The 21,186-nt window shown below is 39.1% G+C and overlaps 9 protein-coding genes across 9 annotated transcripts; 4 read left to right on the forward strand and 5 right to left on the reverse strand.

Annotated features, from left to right (window-relative positions):
• Nucleotides 1-243: 243 nt before the first annotated feature.
• Nucleotides 244-6,153, reverse strand: CCH1 (calcium channel protein CCH1; the record flags this gene model as incomplete). The annotated part of the gene is made up of 1 exon (XM_454673.1): nucleotides 244-6,153. The coding sequence occupies one exon, from the start codon at nucleotides 6,151-6,153 to the stop codon at nucleotides 244-246; it is 5,910 nt and encodes a 1,969-aa protein (XP_454673.1).
• Nucleotides 6,154-6,478: 325 nt separating this feature from the next.
• GPI1 (phosphatidylinositol N-acetylglucosaminyltransferase) lies at nucleotides 6,479-8,359 on the forward strand (the record flags this gene model as incomplete). The annotated part of the gene is made up of 1 exon (XM_454674.1): nucleotides 6,479-8,359. The coding sequence occupies one exon, from the start codon at nucleotides 6,479-6,481 to the stop codon at nucleotides 8,357-8,359; it is 1,881 nt and encodes a 626-aa protein (XP_454674.1).
• Nucleotides 8,360-8,573: 214 nt separating this feature from the next.
• On the reverse strand, nucleotides 8,574-8,900 carry RSM27 (mitochondrial 37S ribosomal protein mS33; the record flags this gene model as incomplete). Its single annotated transcript, XM_454675.1, has 1 exon — nucleotides 8,574-8,900. One exon carries the CDS (start codon nucleotides 8,898-8,900, stop codon nucleotides 8,574-8,576), a length of 327 nt encoding a protein of 108 aa, XP_454675.1.
• A 162-nt stretch (nucleotides 8,901-9,062) lies between these two features.
• Nucleotides 9,063-9,227, forward strand: KLLA0_E16149g (uncharacterized protein; the record flags this gene model as incomplete). Its single annotated transcript, XM_002999360.1, has 1 exon — nucleotides 9,063-9,227. One exon carries the CDS (start codon nucleotides 9,063-9,065, stop codon nucleotides 9,225-9,227), a length of 165 nt encoding a protein of 54 aa, XP_002999406.1.
• Nucleotides 9,228-9,460: 233 nt separating this feature from the next.
• RPS0A (40S ribosomal protein uS2) lies at nucleotides 9,461-10,921 on the reverse strand (the record flags this gene model as incomplete). Its single annotated transcript, XM_454677.1, has 2 exons — nucleotides 9,461-10,135; nucleotides 10,832-10,921. The coding sequence occupies 2 exons, from the start codon at nucleotides 10,919-10,921 to the stop codon at nucleotides 9,461-9,463; spliced, it is 765 nt and encodes a 254-aa protein (XP_454677.1).
• A 1,525-nt stretch (nucleotides 10,922-12,446) lies between these two features.
• FRE8 (putative ferric-chelate reductase) lies at nucleotides 12,447-14,120 on the forward strand (the record flags this gene model as incomplete). The annotated part of the gene is made up of 1 exon (XM_454679.1): nucleotides 12,447-14,120. The coding sequence occupies one exon, from the start codon at nucleotides 12,447-12,449 to the stop codon at nucleotides 14,118-14,120; it is 1,674 nt and encodes a 557-aa protein (XP_454679.1).
• Nucleotides 14,121-14,375: 255 nt separating this feature from the next.
• On the reverse strand, nucleotides 14,376-15,854 carry ZPR1 (zinc finger-containing protein ZPR1; the record flags this gene model as incomplete). Its single annotated transcript, XM_454680.1, has 1 exon — nucleotides 14,376-15,854. The coding sequence occupies one exon, from the start codon at nucleotides 15,852-15,854 to the stop codon at nucleotides 14,376-14,378; it is 1,479 nt and encodes a 492-aa protein (XP_454680.1).
• Nucleotides 15,855-16,359: 505 nt separating this feature from the next.
• KLLA0_E16237g (uncharacterized protein) lies at nucleotides 16,360-17,589 on the forward strand (the record flags this gene model as incomplete). The annotated part of the gene is made up of 1 exon (XM_454681.1): nucleotides 16,360-17,589. One exon carries the CDS (start codon nucleotides 16,360-16,362, stop codon nucleotides 17,587-17,589), a length of 1,230 nt encoding a protein of 409 aa, XP_454681.1.
• A 633-nt stretch (nucleotides 17,590-18,222) lies between these two features.
• On the reverse strand, nucleotides 18,223-20,025 carry KLLA0_E16259g (uncharacterized protein; the record flags this gene model as incomplete). Its single annotated transcript, XM_454682.1, has 1 exon — nucleotides 18,223-20,025. One exon carries the CDS (start codon nucleotides 20,023-20,025, stop codon nucleotides 18,223-18,225), a length of 1,803 nt encoding a protein of 600 aa, XP_454682.1.
• Nucleotides 20,026-21,186: the final 1,161 nt, after the last annotated feature.

Consider the following 21,186-nt stretch of genomic DNA (forward strand, 5'->3'; position numbering starts at 1 on the left):
TTTAGACCCCAAACCCTATCAATTGAAGGTTTTGGCTTTAGTAAAACTGCTTCTTTCGAAAAATCAATAATGGTAGGGTAACTAAATTCGTGCCTTGTGATGGCTTTAGGCGTGGCGCCCAAACATACACGTGATCTGAAATCTTTTCCTTTAGTTAATCAAAAAAGGTACTCTTCTGTGGGTATACAAGTCTATATATGTAACAAATGATGGAACATAAATTAAGATTAGGTACTCATTGATCTAAGATGATGATGAGGATGAGTCGGTTGTTCCTGGTTTGGTAGATGTGTCTTTGATCAGAGTTCGAGATGTATTTTCTTTTGAGCTACTTTCATCTTCTTCAAACCAGTGATTGTTGCGACGGCCTGGCGACCACATAAACTCTGATTCCTGGGTATTTAAAACAGGTGACTTAAACTCAAGCTCGAAATCTTCAGTGGATCCGTTTGGATAAGAGGATATTGGCACCATTATTTTAGGTAGTTGTATCTTGCCTCTACGGTTCAGTAAAAATTTCCATCTTGCGACAACCATTAGCATGGTATCGTAGTTTCTCTCGTTCCGGATCAGTTTATCAACTTTGTTCATGTCGTATAAATTTTTCACATAATCATCGATCCCAAGACATTCAGTCTTGTTATATGTAGTGTACAATGGAACTGTTTCCATCAGCTGATTGAACTGCACGGCGTTGTATCTCTTATTTCCCAGCTGAATTTCATGGACAAATCTGTTATAATCTAGTCGTCTGGCGTTCACTTTTTGATAGTCTATAGAGGAAAGTTCTTTGCTGAGTCCGAAGTGATCAATTTCAACATCATATGGATCGTTTGGGTTTACTTTCATGTATTTAGACACCAAACTCTTAACAGTAAGTCTTCCCTCCCAAATTTTAAACGAGAGGGGTCCATCAAACGAGTGCATGAATTTTGGTAAGTACGCGACATCAAATTGCCCTACACCATCAGGATCAATTTCCCTCCATGCCACTTTGAATTTCCTCACTTCTTCTTGGCTTGCTGGTGAGTGCTTATTTTCCTCTCTATGATAGACGTAGCTGAACTTTTCTACGATTAAGGAAACGAACATATTAACGAAAATGTACATGGAAATTATATTCCAGGACATTAGTAAAGCATACGCGAAAGCTTTTGAACCACAATCAGTATAGCTTCCATCAGCTTCAGAGTAACAAAATGGTTCTTCTATTGTCAAATCATTCATGATATAGTTCCAACCTTCACCGAAACTGCATCTAAACAATAAAATCAAAGATTTCGTCACCGTTCTACAATTAATGTTCCCCGTGGTATTAGGACCTAATTTTGTTACTCCAAATACTTGATTTAAGGCAATAGCATACACAAGGAACAAAATGAACCATGTATAAACCAATGAGAAAATAGATGGTAAACTCGCAGTAGCTGTGTTCATTAATTCATTCAAAGTATCATTCTGAGGAATCACTAAAAGGAAGATTCCCAACTGGAAAACATCACGCGCATTGGAAATACCCACCACGACATGATCGACAATGAGTTCATATATATTAGTTGCAAATGCAAACATCACAACGACACAACGAAATATATTCCAACGTTTTCTTGCATATAGCCGCATTGATTTCCCGTATATATGCATGACTTCTTGAATGAGTAAAAATGATGTGGTAACCATAAATTGAATATTTTGATTCGTTGGCAGTTTCCCATAAGGTTGATCCTTGGACATTAAAAGTGTTAAAATATGCAAATACAACATGAACTGCATCAAGACTGAGAAGTAGAAATTTCGCTTCTCCACTGCCCACAAGTAACAAATTCTCCTGACTGCATTCATCTTGAAAACGTTTGGCATCGGATCAGGGCACACTTGTGACAGCAATCTCTTTACTTCGAGCCATGATTTCTCTGCCAGAGTTAAATATGCCGTACCTTTCATTCTTGCATTGTTTCCTACAATAAATGAAACAAAGATATTCAAGATGAAAACCATGCTGAGGAAATTGAATAAAATCAAGAAGATTCCACTATATGGCGATGCAAATAACTCTGCGGGAGTTCCTACACCAGTGCTACTCATCATATTTTGCAATAAGTCTGTCCAACCTTCAAGAGATACAATTTCGTACATCGATCTAAAAGCACTTGAGAACGAATTGAGGTGCAATATGGGATCAGCATATGTACGGGGCATTAAAATGTCCCAGTGGAACACTTGATTTGTGAATTCATTGTAGCATTCTCCATAGGACAAATCACCATCATTGCAGACCCCAAGTCTACCACGGAATACATTAAGACCCCATACTGTATATGGAAACAAAATACTAAACGCAACTGCGCAGGCACCAAAAATATACGTCAGGCCATCAAACATGACCTGTTTGAAGGTCATTCTTGCCATACTACTAATTGTCAAAAATCTAAGTGCTCTTAAAGCACTGACAGCTTTGATAATTCTTGCCAATTCCCCGTTTCCTAATAACCACGCAAAAAAATCGATCCATAGTGCAATTAATACGACTAAATCTATCCTGTTCCAAGGATTCAGGCAATAAGCGTTAGGTGTGTAAATGAACCCATCTGCAATAGTTTTTACCAAAAATTCTATTGTGAACAATGGAACAAAGACCGGTTCAAAATAAGTAGTCCAATTCCATTTTTTGTTGTGATTCATGCGATATAACGGTGTAACATAGCATGAATAAATAACCATCAACAAGGTAGCAACAAACGTCACAAACACAAAAATGTCTTTCTCAATATTATAGAAGAATCTCTTTTGACCGACTTTATTGGTAGTATCATCAAAAAAAACTCTATTGTTAGTCCTCTTCCCGTAACTAGGAGGTACAAGTCTTTGGCAAAATCGTCTAAGAGCATGATTTGGTGGAAATATGAAGTACGTGTTATTGAAGTTCGGATGCTGCTTCAAAAATCTAAGCTTTTCCTCTTCCCAATCGTTCAGTTTCAATGTGTATTTCCTGTTCGATGGGGTTGTATCATCAGACTGAACAAAAACCACCTTCGGATCTTTAAAAAAAGGATTCGTTTTGTAAAAGTTAAGTGCCTTTAATCTCCATAGAATTCTGTTCCAAAATGACGATTTGACGTTCCTATCGGCAAACTGATGATCCTTATCTTCTGAAAGATCCATATTGAATCCTTCGTAATTCTGAGCAATACTCAGAATAGCAGTACCTCTGAATAAAAATTGCCTGAAGTCCTCAGAATCATCAATTTGCGGTTTACGCAAAAATTTTCTTCTGATACGCTCAAGCAAAGGTACCACGGAAAACTCTCTGATTCTTTCCGGATAAGTGACCTTTAAGTAATGTTTAATTTGCAGCAAACGTTTATCCTCTTCTTCAATATCAAAACTTGCCGCTATTACAGCAACGAATACGTTAAGAACAACAAAATTTGAGAGAATGAACCATAGAATAAGTAGAACTGAACCAAACAATGCCGAAAATAAAGTAGGAGAATCTCTTTGGAGTGCGTAAAGTGAATCTGTCCAATTTTCAGTTGATGCGATTTTAATAAGGGTCAGAAAGGCGTTAGGTAAAGAGTAGAATCCAAATGGAGTGTCTTCCATATCATCGGCATCTAGAGTTCCATCGAAGTATAGCAACACGATTAATGATGCCAAGAACACGAATAGGAAGTAAAAGGCAGATAAATTCCATATAACTATTGCGTTTTTCAATACCTTTTTCCATAAATTTCTCGTCACACTGAACAGTATGACAACTCTATAGAATCTTGAAATTGGGAAGAACAATAGCCATGCAGAAGTCTGTCCCAAAGATATACGCAAGCTATTGAACGAAAGAACAGCGCAAATGATTGAAATAATAAAATCATAAACATAATTAGGCTTCGCTAAAAATTTCCATGGAGTTTTACAGTATAAAATTAGCCGTAATATTGTTTCAACCACAAGAATACAAGAAACGATTTGGTTAACGCTGAATATATCCTGAGCTGATTGATCGGAACTGTGACTCTTCATTGAAGCAAGTGCACAAATACTGGTAAAAATTGCAAGAACAAAAAACCATTCCAATTTTTCGTAAAGCCTAATTCCTCGTTCTGCCCATGCAGGTGATTTTGTTGTGTCTGATTTACTTTTGATTAGATGTGCCAATCTTTTCACATTAAACACAAGGTAATTATCTTGAGTGGAAAATTTATCTATGGTATACTTCTCATGAACAACTTCAAAGGACGAATAAAGGACAGCAATTAAAAGGTTGACCATCCAGACCGTGAGACATAGTATGCTAACAATAAAAAATAAGCAGGCTGCCATATTATCTGTATCCATCGTGAAGTACATTAGATCAGTAAAGGTATTAGCACTCATTATCACGAAAACTAATTCCATAGAATTAACAATATTGTCAAAGCTGATTCTTCCATTGTACGGATTTGCATTCGAAATGCACTTGGAGTTGGCTGGACACAAGAATCCCTTAGCTAATGGTCCTTCACTATTATCCGCAAACACATACTTCATTGGCTCAAGTGTTTCCGCATTTAAATATCCTCCACAAAACTGCATGTCATACTGATAATAATCAGATGGATCATTTGGATTGAACCACACGCACTGCCTCTTCAAAGATCCTTTGAATGTTTGCACACCTAGAATTCCAAAGAAAACCCAGAAATATAGAAGCATAAAACCGACATTTAGAAGTTCTGGTATTCCGTATTTCAAGGCTCTTAAGATAGAAACTAAACCAGAGTCCAAATCCACAAGTTTGAGAATTCTGAATGCCATTAAAGACCTGAATAATCTCAACCCGTGTACATCATCATAATCGTTAATACTTAAGCCATATGCAAGCCAAGCAGAAATCGTCGACAACAATTCAAGTCTTCCCCAACTACTTCTAGTAAATGCTCTAGGTATATCGACGGGAGATTTAACATTTCTAAAGTCTGCAACAGTGACAGAACTTTTGAGAGCCGCTGACTTTTTTTCGTCTATGGTTTCTTGGAATAGTGCTCTGATTGGTATAATGCTGTGAATAAATTTTGAAGAGTAATGAGTCTCCAAGAATCTATAAAATTTCCTTATTCCAGTTACATCCCAAAATGAAACATAGTTCTTTCCTATTGCATTCATTAAATCAGAATCGTTCCAGAATCCAAAAGCAATGACCTTGGCAATGAGTTCAAAAGTGAAGAAGCTGTTGAATATCAAAGTGGCAACGTAAGAAAAAACTGACGATGGAGCACTGAAATCCTTTTCGCCTGATGCTGTGCTGCCGAAAAATACACTATGGGCTAGAAATATAGTATAGAGAGTTAGGACAAGCATAGAGAAAGCTTTGTACCATGTTTTCAGAAGAATTGAGGCACATTTCAATCTCCAACGGTTGTCTGGTGAAATAAACCCTAAGGATTTCCCGTACAATTGAAGATGCCTCTCTATAGTTCTATCTATTCCGGGATCGTCATCTTCTTCATCATTAATAGTATTGTCATACGTATCTGTCGGAGCAGAACCTACGTCGTCATGATTTCGAGTGTGATTTGAATGAATCGAACCAGTCGATGTCTGATAGGATGAATGATAACCGAAAGCATTCACTGAGGGTGTATCAGTTCCAATAGGAATACTTTGAAGTTCATAATCATCAGTAAATAGATCAGAGCTATGATCCCTGGCAACAGGAGCGGTTTCGTGGATGGATGACCTTCTTGATCCACGTGTGCTTCGACTTCTTTCTGAGTGGCCGTCTGATGTAGGTTTCCGTAACCATTGGGAAGTGTCCCCACCTAGAATGTTCTTCACATCGTCTTGTAAATGTTTGAAATCTTGTAAATCATCGTCAGTAATAGATAGCATGTTTGAACCACCACTTATCGAATTAGCATTTAATAAGCTATCAGTTGATGGATCTTGGTTAAATGATCGTAACGATTCTTCTTCTATTATAAGCCCTTTTTTGTCATCGTCGTCATCTGCAGCGGAAAATGTCATAACCGGCGGTTGCAAACGCGATATTCGATCTAAATTCGGTGCATTAGCCTCATCAGATGCAGTATCTGAGTTTATTGGTAGGTCAAGGAAGGATGCACCAACAGAATTCCTTCTGGACCTCGATCGAGAACGAGAACTTCCCCCCTCCATTAAAATAAAATTAATACAACCGTCGAGTAATGAAGAAAGCTACAGGATGAACTTACGTTTATAACCAACGTGATACTCGAACTTGAGGCTATATCAGGAATTCAAGACTGGCGTTGGGCACTCTGTGTTTCTTCTTTTGTAATCATCTCTCGTGATACCAGCTTCAGAATATCATTAAAGTTTAAATATCCATGTCAATAATTAGAAACAAACTAGATCAAAGCTTTCAGCTGAAATAGCAAGCTGTGGAATGAATTACGAAGTACGGTAATCACATACCTTAAAATAGTTATATAGCAGGTGCAGTGAAACTGCAAGGACGTTCATGGATCGACGGACTTATGTATATTGGCCTGCAGGACTCTTACGGCAATGCAAATCGGCCGATGAGCCCTTAGTGGTGATAGTTTTGAAGACCTCAAGTTCAGATCCTTTAGTCATCGCTGTCATAGAGGCGTCAAAGTACAGGCCTGTGGAAAAGCCTTATAGCGAGTTTGGGAGGATTTACTCGGGAAATGTCAACTCAATTGAAACAGCTGAGCAATGGAGAGCTGAATATACAACTATTTGTTTCGATCCACCTAAGGTAAAAATGATGCAATTTTACTCGTTAGAGCCGATATCACTAATATTACAGAACCCATTCGAAGATTTCGGTGTAGAAACAACAGATAATAGCGCTATTCATGATGGTACATCGGTTTTTAACATCAGAAAGAAGTGGGAATCGAGATTGCGGGAGAATATCGATCATCTCAATTTATACTATCAACATCTCGAAGTGTTCTATAAGAGATATGCAATATACAAGAACAAATCAACGTTGAATATTTCGATAACAGATTTGAAATTGCGGATGCGTGCAACTTCTGTTTACAGAGGTATTAGATGTTTAGCTTTTTATGGTGCCGCCTTGATAAGAATTGTTGCAGGATTTGTGTCGTATGTTTTAAATTGGAGGGTATTGCCATTGGTAAAGTTATTCGCAACTGCTCAGCAGATTGACCTTAGATGCCAGCAACTTTGTTATATTCCAGTACAATATCTAAGGATTAATAAAAATGTCAAATTGACTGATCTAGACCTTCGAACAGATGAAAATGGTAGCATAGATGAAAATGATAAGAGTTCGGGTTTCACTAAACGTCGTAAAAGCCACCTTGTGCTACCGAAAGCACTTCCCTGCGAAACCTATCCTGATTATATTCGACTTTACAATACTCTTTGGCTCATCATAAACGATGTTTCGTTTGGTGCCACACTAGGAACTGTGTTATATGAAAACCGTATTACATTGGCCCAAAATATCAGTACAACTTTAAAGTATTTACTTTATGAGCTTCCCATGCAGGTGACGTTGATTTTAGAACAAAACCCACTGGGTATCAAACTTAATGATGAGCTTTCCAGGTTTTTAAGCTCTCTTTTTTTGTTAATCATCGAATTCACTTATACCGGATGGATTCGCTCGTGCATTGAACCAGAAACTATACGACAGGGAATAACAGTAATGTCTCATATCAGTGCTGTCATAGGGTTCACTTTCACTTTGGCCCTGGCTGTTGACTTCCTGTGGATCATGACGCTGCATATCTCATTATTTTACATGATTAGTGTCAAACTTTATCATGTTCATATCTATGTGTTGAAGAGTTTATTCTACCTGTTTTATGGGAAGAAGCAAAATGTGTTACGTAGAAGAGTTGATGATATGTACTTCGAATTAGATCAGCTATTGATGGGAACTTTAATATTCACGGTGTTAATCTTCTTGTTGCCAACGTTATTTTCATTCTATTTGGTATACACAGTGTTCAGATTTGTTGACCTTACAGTGAAAGTGTTGCTTGAACTAAGTTTGGCCCTTATCAACCATTTCCCTTTATTTGCATTGCTTTTACGGATAAAAGATGCTAAAAGGTTACCTGGTGGTATCAAGTTCAAAGTATATGATGATCACTTATTAATATCGAATAATCCAATCAGCTTTTTCATGACCTTTGAACCATTCACAAACGTCATGAAATCCATTCAAAGACAGATGTTCTCGGTTGAGACTTTGAAGATGGTGAGTCAGGGATCAGTTCTTAATGTACGAAGAGATGAACTCTATCGTGTTTTGTACCATAATCTACCGAGACATCCAATTGATATCGATTTACTATGGAAAAAGTTAAAGATGGTAATGGAACAAGATACGATATAAACCCCTCTCACAACCACAATTAATGGCACAGATTGCATAGTTTGAATCTTACTTGAATATTCGTATTTAATAAAAACATAGTTGAAATTCGTTAAATTCTTGGGTCTATTTGAACTGACTGATATAATTTATATACAAGGTATTTTTATATGATGGAAATGTTAATTGCAAGTCCCTTTAAGTGGGATAAAAGGATAGGCTGGGCTCATTTTGATCACTTTCTCTTCTTGGTCTTTTTACCGTCACCAGAGGCCTCTCTCTTCTTAGTTGGAGCACCCTTACCTCTACGCTTTCTTAGTTCAAGCATAGTCAATCTATATTGTTCTTCTTCATCAACGAAGTTCATGCCTGGATATAGTTTCTTCAATTGCTTGAATCTGATAAAATCTGGGTTACCATAATAATTCGCAATAGCAGGTCCTTTAAGCCTCTGTGCTAGGATCTTAGACCCAGTTCTGGCATTTGTTGGATTGAAATTTTGATCAAAAACTTTGGCTGATATCTCAGCAAGCTTCAGTAGCCTAGATTTGGGTACAGACATTTCTCAAAATATGAAAATATGAGTGATAACTGATGGAACAACCCGCAAACTAGTTCGCTGAGAGTTAAAGCACACCTAAGACCTATTTATTGGTACTTTCACTTACTACTTCTGCAGCAGGTTTCTATTTTATGCAAGCTCAGTTTTTTTTCGAATGTTCCAATGTTCAAATTTTCATTATCAGGAAATTATCACCATGATGAGGATAAGAGCGATGAGAGATGCGAGAAGGGTCACATTGCCATACTGGGTACTGAAGCACCATTGAAGGGGAAATATTCAGTTGGCACGTTCAATCAATTAAATAATATTCAATTCTTTGTATAATTATCGGGTACTAGCCTGGATCAATAATGATATTAAAATTATACACGATGTGGAGTTTTAAAAACTAGTAAAAATAGTTAAAAATATGAGCGGATGGTTGAGAGTTGTTGCATGAAGCTATAATAATAACAATGATAGTATGCTAAGCATTGAATCTATATTATAGAATGATGAATTAAACAAAAAAAAAGGTGGAATAACTTCCAGGAATTCAGTTAAAGAATTCTTGAAGTTTAGTTCCATTCTTCTTCTTGAGCTTGACCTTCTTCAGCCCATTCAGCAGCTTCGGTTTGTTCTTCAGTAGCGTCAACGGCTTCTTCAGTTTGTTCACCGGAAGCAACAGCTTCTTCTTCAGCAGTTTGTTGTTCGATTTCTTCTGGGTTTCTGTAGAAGTACAAATCTGGCATGATAGCCCATGGTTGAGTTCTGTCTGGTAGAGCACCTCTCAATCTTAGGACTTCTCTAGCCAACAAGTACCAGATCAAACCGATGGAGTGCTTACCTCTGTTGTTACATGGGATAGCAACATCAACGTATTCGGATGGGGAGTCCAAATCGGTCAAAGCGATGACTGGGATGTTAACGTAAGAAGATTCCTTGATAGCTTGAGCATCGGATCTTGGGTCAGTAACGATAACCAATCTTGGTTCCTTGAAAGATCTGGTGATGTAGTTAGTGAAAGAACCTGGGGTAAATCTACCAGCAATTGGAGTAGCACCGGTGTGAGCAGCGTACTTCAAGACAGCTCTTTGACCATAAGTTCTGGAAGAGATAGCAACAACATCTTCTGGGTTTGGAATGGCAGCAATGATTCTGGCAGCCAAAACAATCTTTTCCCAGGTCTTACCAACGTTGATAACGTTGACACCATCTGGTCTAGCCTTGTAGACGTATGGTTCTTGGTGAACCTGTTAATAATTAAAAAATAACCATGCAAACGTTTCGTTCGCAAAAGTTAAAAATATATTGTTAGTAAAGAGAGAGCTTTTTCCCAACCGCAACATGCGACAGGATACACTTTTCGAAGTGCAGATATTACCATATGATAGAGGAGATGTTCGTGTACTTTTTTATTATTATTTTAGTTCCCTAGAAATGGCAGGCCATTTCAATTGTTGTTCTTTTAACAGATTCAGTTAAAACCATATCCTCTCGTACTTCAGTCTGATATCCTTGTTCGAAGGGAATCAGAATTGAAATAACGAGGGGAAATAGAATGTTTAACGTACGTATATCCTCTATGCTGTTAGGTAAAGAGCAACAAATATAAATATTTGCATATTCTTTCTTGTGAGTGAAGCCATTATCCTTGACATCAGCACTCATTTAGTTAGTAGCACCGTGCCAAATATTCAACATCCATGATTAACCTGCGGAGAGGCCTAACCAATGTTATTGATTTAAAACACGAGCAAAAACAAGGTACAAGCATAAGTACAGAAGTATCATGACAGCTAATCTTGCTGTGATACAATATTCTCTTTTTTGTAACAGTTCTTTCTAATTGATGCATTTCTGGTATTGAACAAACACCACTCCTCTTATCGAATACGTATTATCCAAACCGAAGTTCGTATCCATATTTCGTAAATTTCTCAACATACTTGGACGTTCTTAGCACCCAAGTGGACTCTGGCAGCCAACAACAATTGGGCGTCTTCTGAGGTCAAGTCGAAGGTAGATGGCAAAGACATTGTTTGATATATTCTTGTTCTCTTGGAGCTATCAATTGTGAATCGTAACCTGTCCTATCTAACGTATTATTGTTGATGAGATGAACAAGTATATAATGATGCATGAAATATTAAAGTGAGATATTGTCCAATGTTCCGATCTTCCAATGCATCAAGCAAGTGAAATTTCAGAGGAGCGGTTCGAGTTAGAAAGGACTGAACCTGCCCCATCCCTGCCTAGGAAAACACTCGACTAAGCCTAGCTCCTGCGCGGACTCCGCCCTTGCTGTGCGTCCGTCCAGCCAATCTCCGTTAGCATCCATCTCGTTTAAAAAATCTGGCTCGTGAAAGGGAAAAGACATCGATTTTATACCACGTGCTATTTCCTAATGTGGAAAATATACATTTCATCCAGTGTTAAACTTAATATAACTGGTGTATGGGTGTCTGTGCCACAGTCCTGTGCACGTGATTATATACCATCCTTTTCATCTCATTTCATTTGATATGTTACCCTACCAGAGCTTCCTGTCGGCCGGAATTCAAAATTCCGTTACAGCCGATCCTTGGCACTGCCAGTTATTGTATGCCTAATGGCCATCACTTCGACCAAGACAATGCACAGCCCGAATGCTTGGTTCGTTGATCCGATAAAAATCTGATTAGTGGCTGCTGTCAGTTGCTTGCCGTTTTAGGGCACTATCACACCCTGAAATCTGATACTAAAGTGTATCGAAATATTACGTAAAACAGACATTGCAAAAAGGCATCGCATGCGATACCTTTACGCAGTGTCCTTCCATGATTCAAATACACCCATAATATATTATCTTATTGCCACCACGCTAATCACACGTTCGTAACCACGTTGGTGCTGCACCCCTCGTGCCTTGAATCAGTGTGTGTGTGCATATTTGGTAAGCTTAAATAAGATTTTGACCTTCCGAATCTTCACCTTCGCCATATATAATAATCTTTATAACAAATGCATTTGAAAATACTGGAAAATCACAGCCTTATTAGAGAACAGAATTGTACTAAGAGAAGAAGGATATTGAACCACTGATTCTTTGGTGCATCTATATGGTTGTGAAGGTGCCCTCATATCTATGGAATAAGTCCAATTGAAGTTGTTGTTCCGTTGTTTTTTTTGTACGTGAGAATGAGAAGCTGGTTGTTTGAATTCTGACACTGGCTTGAATCTCATTCCCCTAGTTTTGACGTGGGAACAGAAAAACCAATAAGGTTGCGGTTGGTACGACGGTCGGGGCTTGCTGTGTTGATAATATCGATAGTTATTATCTTGTTGTTCATACCGTTGATTAACTATTTGAAACTTAGGCCATTTTTCTTTAAATTGGAGCATAGGTTAAGGCATCATACTTTTAAGAGAGTTTCATGGATCCATAGATCCAGAATATACCATAACGAAGCATTGCAAATCACTGCCTTTTGGGGTGTGATAACGTTTGCGTTTGTGTTATACGATTGCAACAATGATCTTGTACTTATTACGAAACGTTTGGGTAGGATTCCTGTATCGTTGATGCCAGCGCTTTTGTTTTTAACGACAAGGCCTTCACCTTTGCCGCATGTTTTATATCTCGCATTGCTACCCTTGCATAAATGGATTTCAAGAATTGTTGTCTTCCAGTCGCTTCTGCATACTATACTTTATACGGTTTATTACGCCAGGATTGGTGCACTTGCCAAGTTGAAGAAATTGGCTAACATTTGGGGCATCTTGGCTATGCTTCTTTTCATTATGATTGCTGTAACTTCGTTACCTAGGATTAGAAGAGTGAATTTCCAATTATTCTATTTTGTACATTATGCAGCTACTTGGCTCTCTGTTGTGATGTTGCAATACCATGCTAGGCCTAATATGAATATGATTTCCACTTTTAATATTATCCTACTCCTAGGACAAATCATTTATCGATTATGGAACACTAGGTTATCAACTATTTCAGTGATTCCAGTGTCACCTGCCATTAGTGTGGTTGAGTTCCCATTAGCAGATCTTTCTAAGAAACCCATATTGCCCTCCGGCCATGTCCGTATGAATAACTATCATAATTTTTGGTTGAAACGTTGGTTTTATCACCTAATACCACTCCAACACCCTTTCACAATTGCATCGTTACCGAACGAATCGATGGTCAGGTTAATTGTAAGAACTGGGAAGTTCCCGTTGAAAACCAACTCAAAATACTACATCACTGGTGCGTTAGAACCCAAGGTGGATTTCATGTCGAAAAGTGGTTCAAGGGATAATAATAGGCTACTTCCGTTCCAAAGTGCAACTCCAATGTTGTTACTCTCGCCACTTTCTTTCAACATTAATGCAAAAAGAGTGTTTATGGTTGTCGGGGGGAGTGCTATCTCCTTTGGATTGCCCATGTTACGTATCTTAAACTTTAACGGTGTTACTGTTAAACTTATTTGGGTCACAAGAGATCATCGAGATATGAAGATTTTAAACGTTTTTAAGAATAATTATAATGGCCTTGAGATCTTCGTCACTGGTACATTGGGAGCTGAACAGGATTTGCAGATCGATTATGTAGATTATGGACCGGATCCATTAGGCCTTCCACATCCTGAACTGCAAGAACCAGTACCGCAGGCACTTCCTTCTTCTTCAGATTATAACCCAGAAACGACTTTGACAAGCTCCAGCTATCCCAAATACGGTTCCATTTCTACAGATAAGTCCGCATTCTCATCTGATTTAGACCATTCCCAGAAGCACAATGAGGATGAGTTTGATTTTACCAACGTTTACAGTGCTACGAACACTTTGAAGAGAAAGAAATCTGAGCCCAAGTTATTTGGTCCACCTTCACCATTCCATAAAGATGAGGCATTCCGTAAACCAAAGGTTATTATCCCACCCAACGATGAGAATTATAAAAGTGATGTAGAAAGTCTAGAGGATGATGATATGAAACTGACAATCCCAGCAGGAGTTAAATTAGTGTTTGGAAGACCCCAACTTTCAAATTTGGACTATCAGTGGTGCTTACAGAAAGAATGTTCCCTTCCATCGGAAGTCGACGACTGTTGTGTTATGAACTCGGATGTTAACATAACTCATGTTGATGACCTTGCTAATGTGTGGGTTGTCGCTGCTGGTCCCAAGGGTTTAGTCGAAAGTACAAAGAGATGGGCTACCGATGGAGGTTTGCATTTCCATGAAGAAAGTTTCAGTGTTTGATGGAATTTTGAGGTTAGTTAAGTTATTAATGGATGTGATGCAGTAAAATTATATATTAATGTTTAAGAAGGTAAACTAATGATGGAAGCCTTTCAGCCTATGATGTGTGTATACATACTATTACATATAGTTCATATCATCAGAACCAAAATGCATAAAATGAGTTGATGAATATGATGCGAGTGAAACGCCAAAAAATATGGAAAGCGTGAGAAGAAATGAAATCATGATAGATGATTGTTTGAAAACGGTTTTTTAATCAACCTTCATTTCGGTTAGACCTAACTCTTCGTTCTGTTCTGGAGTTCTTTCATAATCTTCGATAGTCATATTTGGATCTGGATCTGGCGCATAAACGTTTTGGATATATGAACCAGCCAATGGATCTTCCATGTGTACGGTAAATTTGACCTTACCAGCTAAAGCATCTTGAAGTCTTCCGAAGAACGAAACCCAACGTTGCTTGGTAGGTTCATCCATAGAATCAGAGGTTTGAGTAAAGACACGAGATTCCAATTCTTCGTACACCTGTCTTAACAAACCTTCCAAAGTGGTAAATCTACCACCCAAAGTACCTTCTTGGATATCTAGACTTAATTCGGGGATGCTCATCTTACAGTTTTCACCCTTCAAGATATCTCTTGATAAATCATCTGGTTCATCACAGTATAAAGTAATTTTTCTACCCTTTTCTGGAATAGCACCACCCGTCTTAACTTCGTTCGATTTGTAACCACAATGGTCGCAGATGGATGACATGATGATAACTTCTTTGAAATGAGGAATATTCACACGTTTCATATGAGTATCGCATTGTTGCAAACAGTTTGGACAAGAAGCTCTGAAAGTCTGAACTTCGTTAGAGAAATTCTCGATATCAGTAGCGTCTGATAGGAATCCCTGGGCGGCAGCTCCTTCCTTTTTGGCTACAGAAGGGTTTCTTTCACGTTCTGCTTCTATTCTCTCACGTTCTTCCTTACGTCTTTCTTCTAGTTGATCCCTAGTAATCAACCCGATCTGAACATTTTGTTCATCGGATCTCGTATATTCAGCATGAGACCACTTATGAGCAGCTTCCCCAGGCTTATATTCGATCCATGAGTTCCCTGTTGGATCATCTATAACGAAAGTTATGGGCAAAGTACCATCTTTGCATGCGATTGTGTCCTTTACTTTGTCAATAAATGCCTGGATCTGGTCGTATAATGGCTTGTCGATCTTCTCTCTTAAAGGCTGATCACTTTCCAAATCATCCACCATTTCACTTAGTAGACCTTCTACAGTAGTGAGCTGTCCACGTTTCCCTGGGATTTCAAGATCTAATTCCACGAACTTACAGCTAGCAGTCTCAGACTTGATGACTTGTCTGTTGAAATCGTCCTTCTCTTCCACTTTCAACATGTATTTAGAACCCTTCTCTTGGATCTCAGAAGCAGGCTGGATCTCACAATTCTTGAAACCACAGTGTTCACAGGCGAAAGACATAAGAACTACTTCTCTAAAGTAAGGAATCCTCGTCAACAATAATCTGGTAGTACCCATTTTATGACAGTTCATACATAAGGATGGAATTTCCTGTACTGGATGACCCATAGCATCAAAGGCACCGGTTTGAACTAACCCAGTATCATCTGCCTGGTTTTCTCCGTTTTGAGTTGTACCCTGTTGCCCCTCATTGGCATGTTCAGCGTCTTCTACAATCTCACCAACTGGTTTAAATAAGTCTTCTGGCATGTTGTTCAAAAAGCGTGAATTATTAAATTTAGTCTCCAATATGGGCAATTTATTGATTCTCACACTCAAACCTAACAAATGATAAAATGTGACACTTTCCACTAGTAAAGCAACAAATGCAACAACGTGAATTGACCTTAAATGTACGATTTCACACCGAAGTTGTGAGATGAGGCAAGTTTATATGCTTTAAAACTGGAAAATTTTCCAAAACGTCTAGCTTAGTATAGAAAAAGAAAGCTTTTAGCCTGAAATCTTGACAAAAAATCAGTTTTCACTGTAAAAGAAGAGATGAGATAGGATTTAAGGAACGTTTCGTTCCGTTGTATGGTGGAAGAAGGTACTGGATGGTGCTAGCCTTCGTGCGGTTTGGGTCTGAGTTGAAACCGGAAAGATATTTGCCTTTTGTCCCGTTGAATTTTGATTCGTGGAACGGTTTTTCACTGGTTAATTCGAGATTGCACTGGAACATTGAGGAAGGAACCTAAAACTGAACTGATACAATATGCCTCGTGATCCGTTGATCGGTATTGTTGGAAAGCCATCTAGTGGTAAATCTACCACTCTCAATTCTTTGACTGATGCTTCTGCGCAAGTCGGAGCATTCCCCTTTACTACAATTGAACCGAATAGAGCTACTGGATACTTGCAAGTGAACTGTGCCTGCAGTAGGGTAGGGTTGCAAAAGTTGTGTAAACCGAATTATGGATGGTGTGAGAACGGTCTTAGACACATTCCTATCATGCTCTTGGATGTGGCAGGGCTTGTGCCAGGTGCGCATAGTGGTCGAGGTTTAGGAAATAAGTTTTTAGATGATTTGAGACATGCAGATGCTTTGATTCATGTTGTCGACGTGAGTGGAACGACTGACGCGGAGGGGAAGAACACCCGAGGGTACGATCCATTGCAGGACATTGTGTGGTTACAGGATGAAATTAGGTTGTGGATTGAGGGGAATTTGCATAAGAGATGGGGGTCCATCGTCCGAAAACATACTGCGACCAAGTCCAGTGCTGTAGATACGTTGCAGCAGCAGTTCGGTGGGTACGGTTCACATGCGCCAATGATTCAAAGAGCTTTAGGTAGAATTCCTGGCTTACCACCTTTGGAACAATGGGATAATGAATGGATCACTGAAGTTGTTAAGTCGTTCATGCAAGAGAAGTTCCCCACTGTGTTGGCTTTGAACAAGATGGATCATCCAGATGCGGATAAAAACGTTAGTAAGATTATGTTGAAATACCCTGACGTTAAATGTGTCCTAACAAGTGCCATCACCGAAGTTTTCCTCCGTAAATTGAAGAAACAAGGGTTCATACGTTACGAAGAAGGCACAGAATTTGTTGATACGTTTGAAGATGACGATACGTTAAAACCGTTAGATGAGAAACTGATACAGAGAATTGAAGTTATACGAGACCTTGTACTATACAGATTCGGTTCTACAGGTGTCGTTCAAGTATTACAGGCAGCTGCAAGTACTTTAAATTTGATCCCGGTGTACACGGTACGCAACATCCATACCTTCGCTGGTGGGAACGGTGAAAATGTGTTCCGCGATTGTTTTCTGGTCAAGAAGGGGACTACGGTAGGGAAAGTTGCTACTTACATTATGGGTGACGTCACTGTAGCTGCTATTGAAACTGTTGGTGGTATCAGGGTCAGTGAAGATGATAAGGTGGACGAAGGTGTTAACGATATCTTGACATTCAAACTTGCACCAAAGAGTAAGTAAGTACAGGAAAACCAAAAAAAATAGTAATAGAAACAATAATAAATAGATACAATCTATTACGGATTACAGCAGCCCAGTATTCTTCTGGGATATAGACCTAAAACGTTTAACAATAGCTAAAAATAATAATGAAAGAATTGCATACTAGTAGTTATATTAGAATTGTAATAAACTCGAACTAAATTAAGGTTAATTTTTGAGGCCTGACCTCAAAACTACTACTGGACTTTACCGAGTCGTTCGTAGCTGTTATAATGTTGGCTTTGATTTTTTTTCATTTTACAAGCTTATTAGTCGAAGTTAAACCATACTTAGTCATTCTTCGTCGTAATCATCATAATCATCGTAAAAGCATCATTTCAAATGTTGTGGAATATTAATTGTGAAATGGGGAGAGGGGATGGGTAGTCAAATAATAAAGGTTTTAAAAGGAAACAAAAATTAAAGTTTTTCGTATGAGTTTAGGGGAGGGATGGTACATCTTGTTTGTTTGTCTCTATCTCACTCTATAAAGTGCACATGAGTGTGGGTGTAGTCATTTAATTTAATGTTTTCCTTTTTTCCTTTTTATAATGCTATGGTGCGTGTGTGGGCATGAAATTGTATAAAGGTTTAGTTTCTGTTAATCATTAATCAAACTGAAACCTTTTCCAATTGATCATCACTTGGCTTAGAAGAAATAGAATTGGCCGTGGAACCTGTCATAGCAGCAACTTCTTCCGTTTGGTCAACTCTTTCGATATAAGATTTCAAATGAGGAGAGGATAAATCTCTGTGGAACTTCTCGTGACCGACAAATACCAAGACAAAAGTGAAGATGACACTGGAACCAGTCAAGATAGCCATAACTTTAGAGTAATCCTTGTTTGTTACTTCACCTGCGGAGTTCCATTCGATTGGGTACAAATCAGCCAAATCGTTTTCGATAACGACCGAAGCGGCAGAAGCCAAGTTACCTAATTGATAGGCAAGACCAGAGACCAAAGCTCTAGCTTCTGGAGGAGATAATTCGGAAAGATGGATTGGAAGAACACCCCAGACACCAAGAATGGAGAACCAAAGCATGAACCCTGCACCCAACACAGCAGAACTTGTCTTCAACATGAAAGCTGGATAAGTGAAACAACCGGCCATGATAAGGGCCAAGAGCAAACCTACTCTTCTACCGGTGATTTCCATTAGTTGACCAAAGAACATACCACCAGCGATGGAACCCAAACATACAACAACAATGGCAACGGTAACAGCGTCTTCAGAGAAACGCAATTGAGCACGTAACATGGTTGGGAACAAATCTTGAGAGGCATGGGTCAAGTAGTTTGGACCAACAAGCAAGAGAATCAAGTAACCGAACAATAACCAGTATTTAGAAACAGTTTTCTTAACGTTAGCGAATTTTTGTTTGAAAGACAATTTTGGCAATGGTTGACCACCGTTCTTGGCAATGGCATCGTCTCTCATCAATTGTCTAGCCTTTAACACCTTAGTGAAATATTTAGTCTCAGGCCAAACCAATCTCCATAAGATCAACACAGCTGGTAACCAGATAGAGAACCAGAATTGAACCTTCCAGTAGTTTTCACCGTTAACGTTCAAGAAAGCTCTGTAAAAGATGATGGCAAAGATGAAACCCATAGCATATGCGGTAAAGAAAAGACCTGATAGGAAGGATCTTGCCTTCACTGGGGCATCTTCAATGGCAGTGGCAGAGGCACAAGCGTAGATACCACCCATAGCGATACCAGAAATCCATCTAACACCCAAGAACTGAGTGTAAGTCTTGGCCCATGGGGTACAAAGTTGACAGATTAAGAATAAACCCAAACAAGTGATGTAAGGCCATTTTCTCGAATAGTTATCGGTCCAGATACCGAAGATGATGGCACCAGCAGATCTAACGAAAAGAACCAACGAAAGACCCCAAGAGATATCCTTAGTTTCTTTGCCGTACAAAGTAGCCAATGGAGCCGTAGAAACGGACACTGCAAAGAACGCCCAAGCGGCACATAACCAAGCCGCATACCCCATAAAGAAATAGTTCCAGTTGTGTAAAGTCATCTTTCTCAACTCTGGGATCGGATTGATATTTTCCATCGATACCCTATGAAGCTCGGTCAAAGTGGTAAATCTAGTGATCGCATAGTGACGAATGTTTTTCCAAGTGAAATCTGGGGTTTCGTCTTCCTCCATAAGAATCGACACTTCATCGTCCTGCCACACCTCGTTACCGTTTTCATCGACATATCTGTCCTTTCTTGACACATACGATGCAACACGTGACAAAACTGAACCAGGATGGGAAATGGCTCTAGCAATCTCATTGGTATTGGTTTGCGTATGGTCGAAATCCGCTACATCCGGCATATAATCGTTTGTTTGATCATTATCATTAGATTTCATAGAGTCAGACTCTGGTGTAATATTGTTGTTATTCATGGTTGAAATCTGTTTTGGTTTTGGTTACTCCAGATCATACAAGACATACATTACAATAATAATAAGACACAACCACAACAAGATTGGAAGAACGTTGATTGTCGAAAAAAAGACGCCAAACCAGTTACTTTTATATATCAAGAAACGCAGGTGTGGTACATCCAGCGGGCTCATACTGAATTAGAGTTATTTTAGTGAGAGATAGTAAAAAGGTACCGGAGATGAGGTTAGTGAAAAAAAAAAAAAAAAGTTTCACAGATCATCACAATAACTAAATCAAAACCACTACCTGGATAACCGGAACACTGGAAAATACTCGCCCCTCGTCACTCAACAGAGAAGAACTGGAGAGCGTTTCAGGAAGGAAGGAAAGAAGGAAAGAAACCAGATGGAATAGCCAAAGTAACCGGCACAGAAGCATGACGTTTAAGGTAAGTGTTTGAGAGAGTATCATCATCTCAGTTACGGAATTTGGATATATCCGCCTATCCAGTCGCCAATTCGCAGGGACAATAAGCAAATGCCCCATATCTAAAAGTAGCTTAAAAGTCGCATAGAGGAGGCAAAAGGGCATGAAGAACCCTTCGTAAGGTTGGCGGATGCAGCATGTGGTAGAAGCAAACGGGTATTGCCATTATCCTATCTCCGGAAATTCGCTGTAATTAGGCAAGTCCGTTGCTCCAGAGGAGGAAACACACCCCAGACTCCGAGAATCGCAGGATGTGTGGTTTATCGAGTTGTTTGATGGTCAGAAGTACTGGAGAGAAGAGAAGAGAGATTGTTGTTCCACGCTTCGAGGAGGGAAAATCTTTTCTTTTCCTTCCAGGGTTCTGCGGGCAGTGTGTGGAGAACGGCTAATATTTAGCCGTTTCGGCACGTATAGTGTAGGTTGTTGGAGCGTGGGGGTGGTGGAAAAGCCACTGCGAAACGCTTCACTCCACGCTTCACCGGATAATATATGTGGTGTTCGTTTCCCGGGACAACAGGTTTGCCAATCAGTTTCTGCTGTTTTTGCACTCTGCATGAGGGAAAAAATAACTCCGGAGCGTGGGTTAGTACCGGGAAGTGGGGTTAGATTCGACAGTATGGGCGATCGCAATGGTGGGGGGCGTAACTATTCACCTACTCTTTTTCCCACTCTCTTCCCAACCTCCAACCCCC

The sequence above is a fragment of the Kluyveromyces lactis genome (assembly GCF_000002515.2).
Source record: "Kluyveromyces lactis strain NRRL Y-1140 chromosome E complete sequence".
NCBI classification, from domain to species: Eukaryota; Fungi; Ascomycota; class Saccharomycetes; order Saccharomycetales; family Saccharomycetaceae; genus Kluyveromyces; species Kluyveromyces lactis.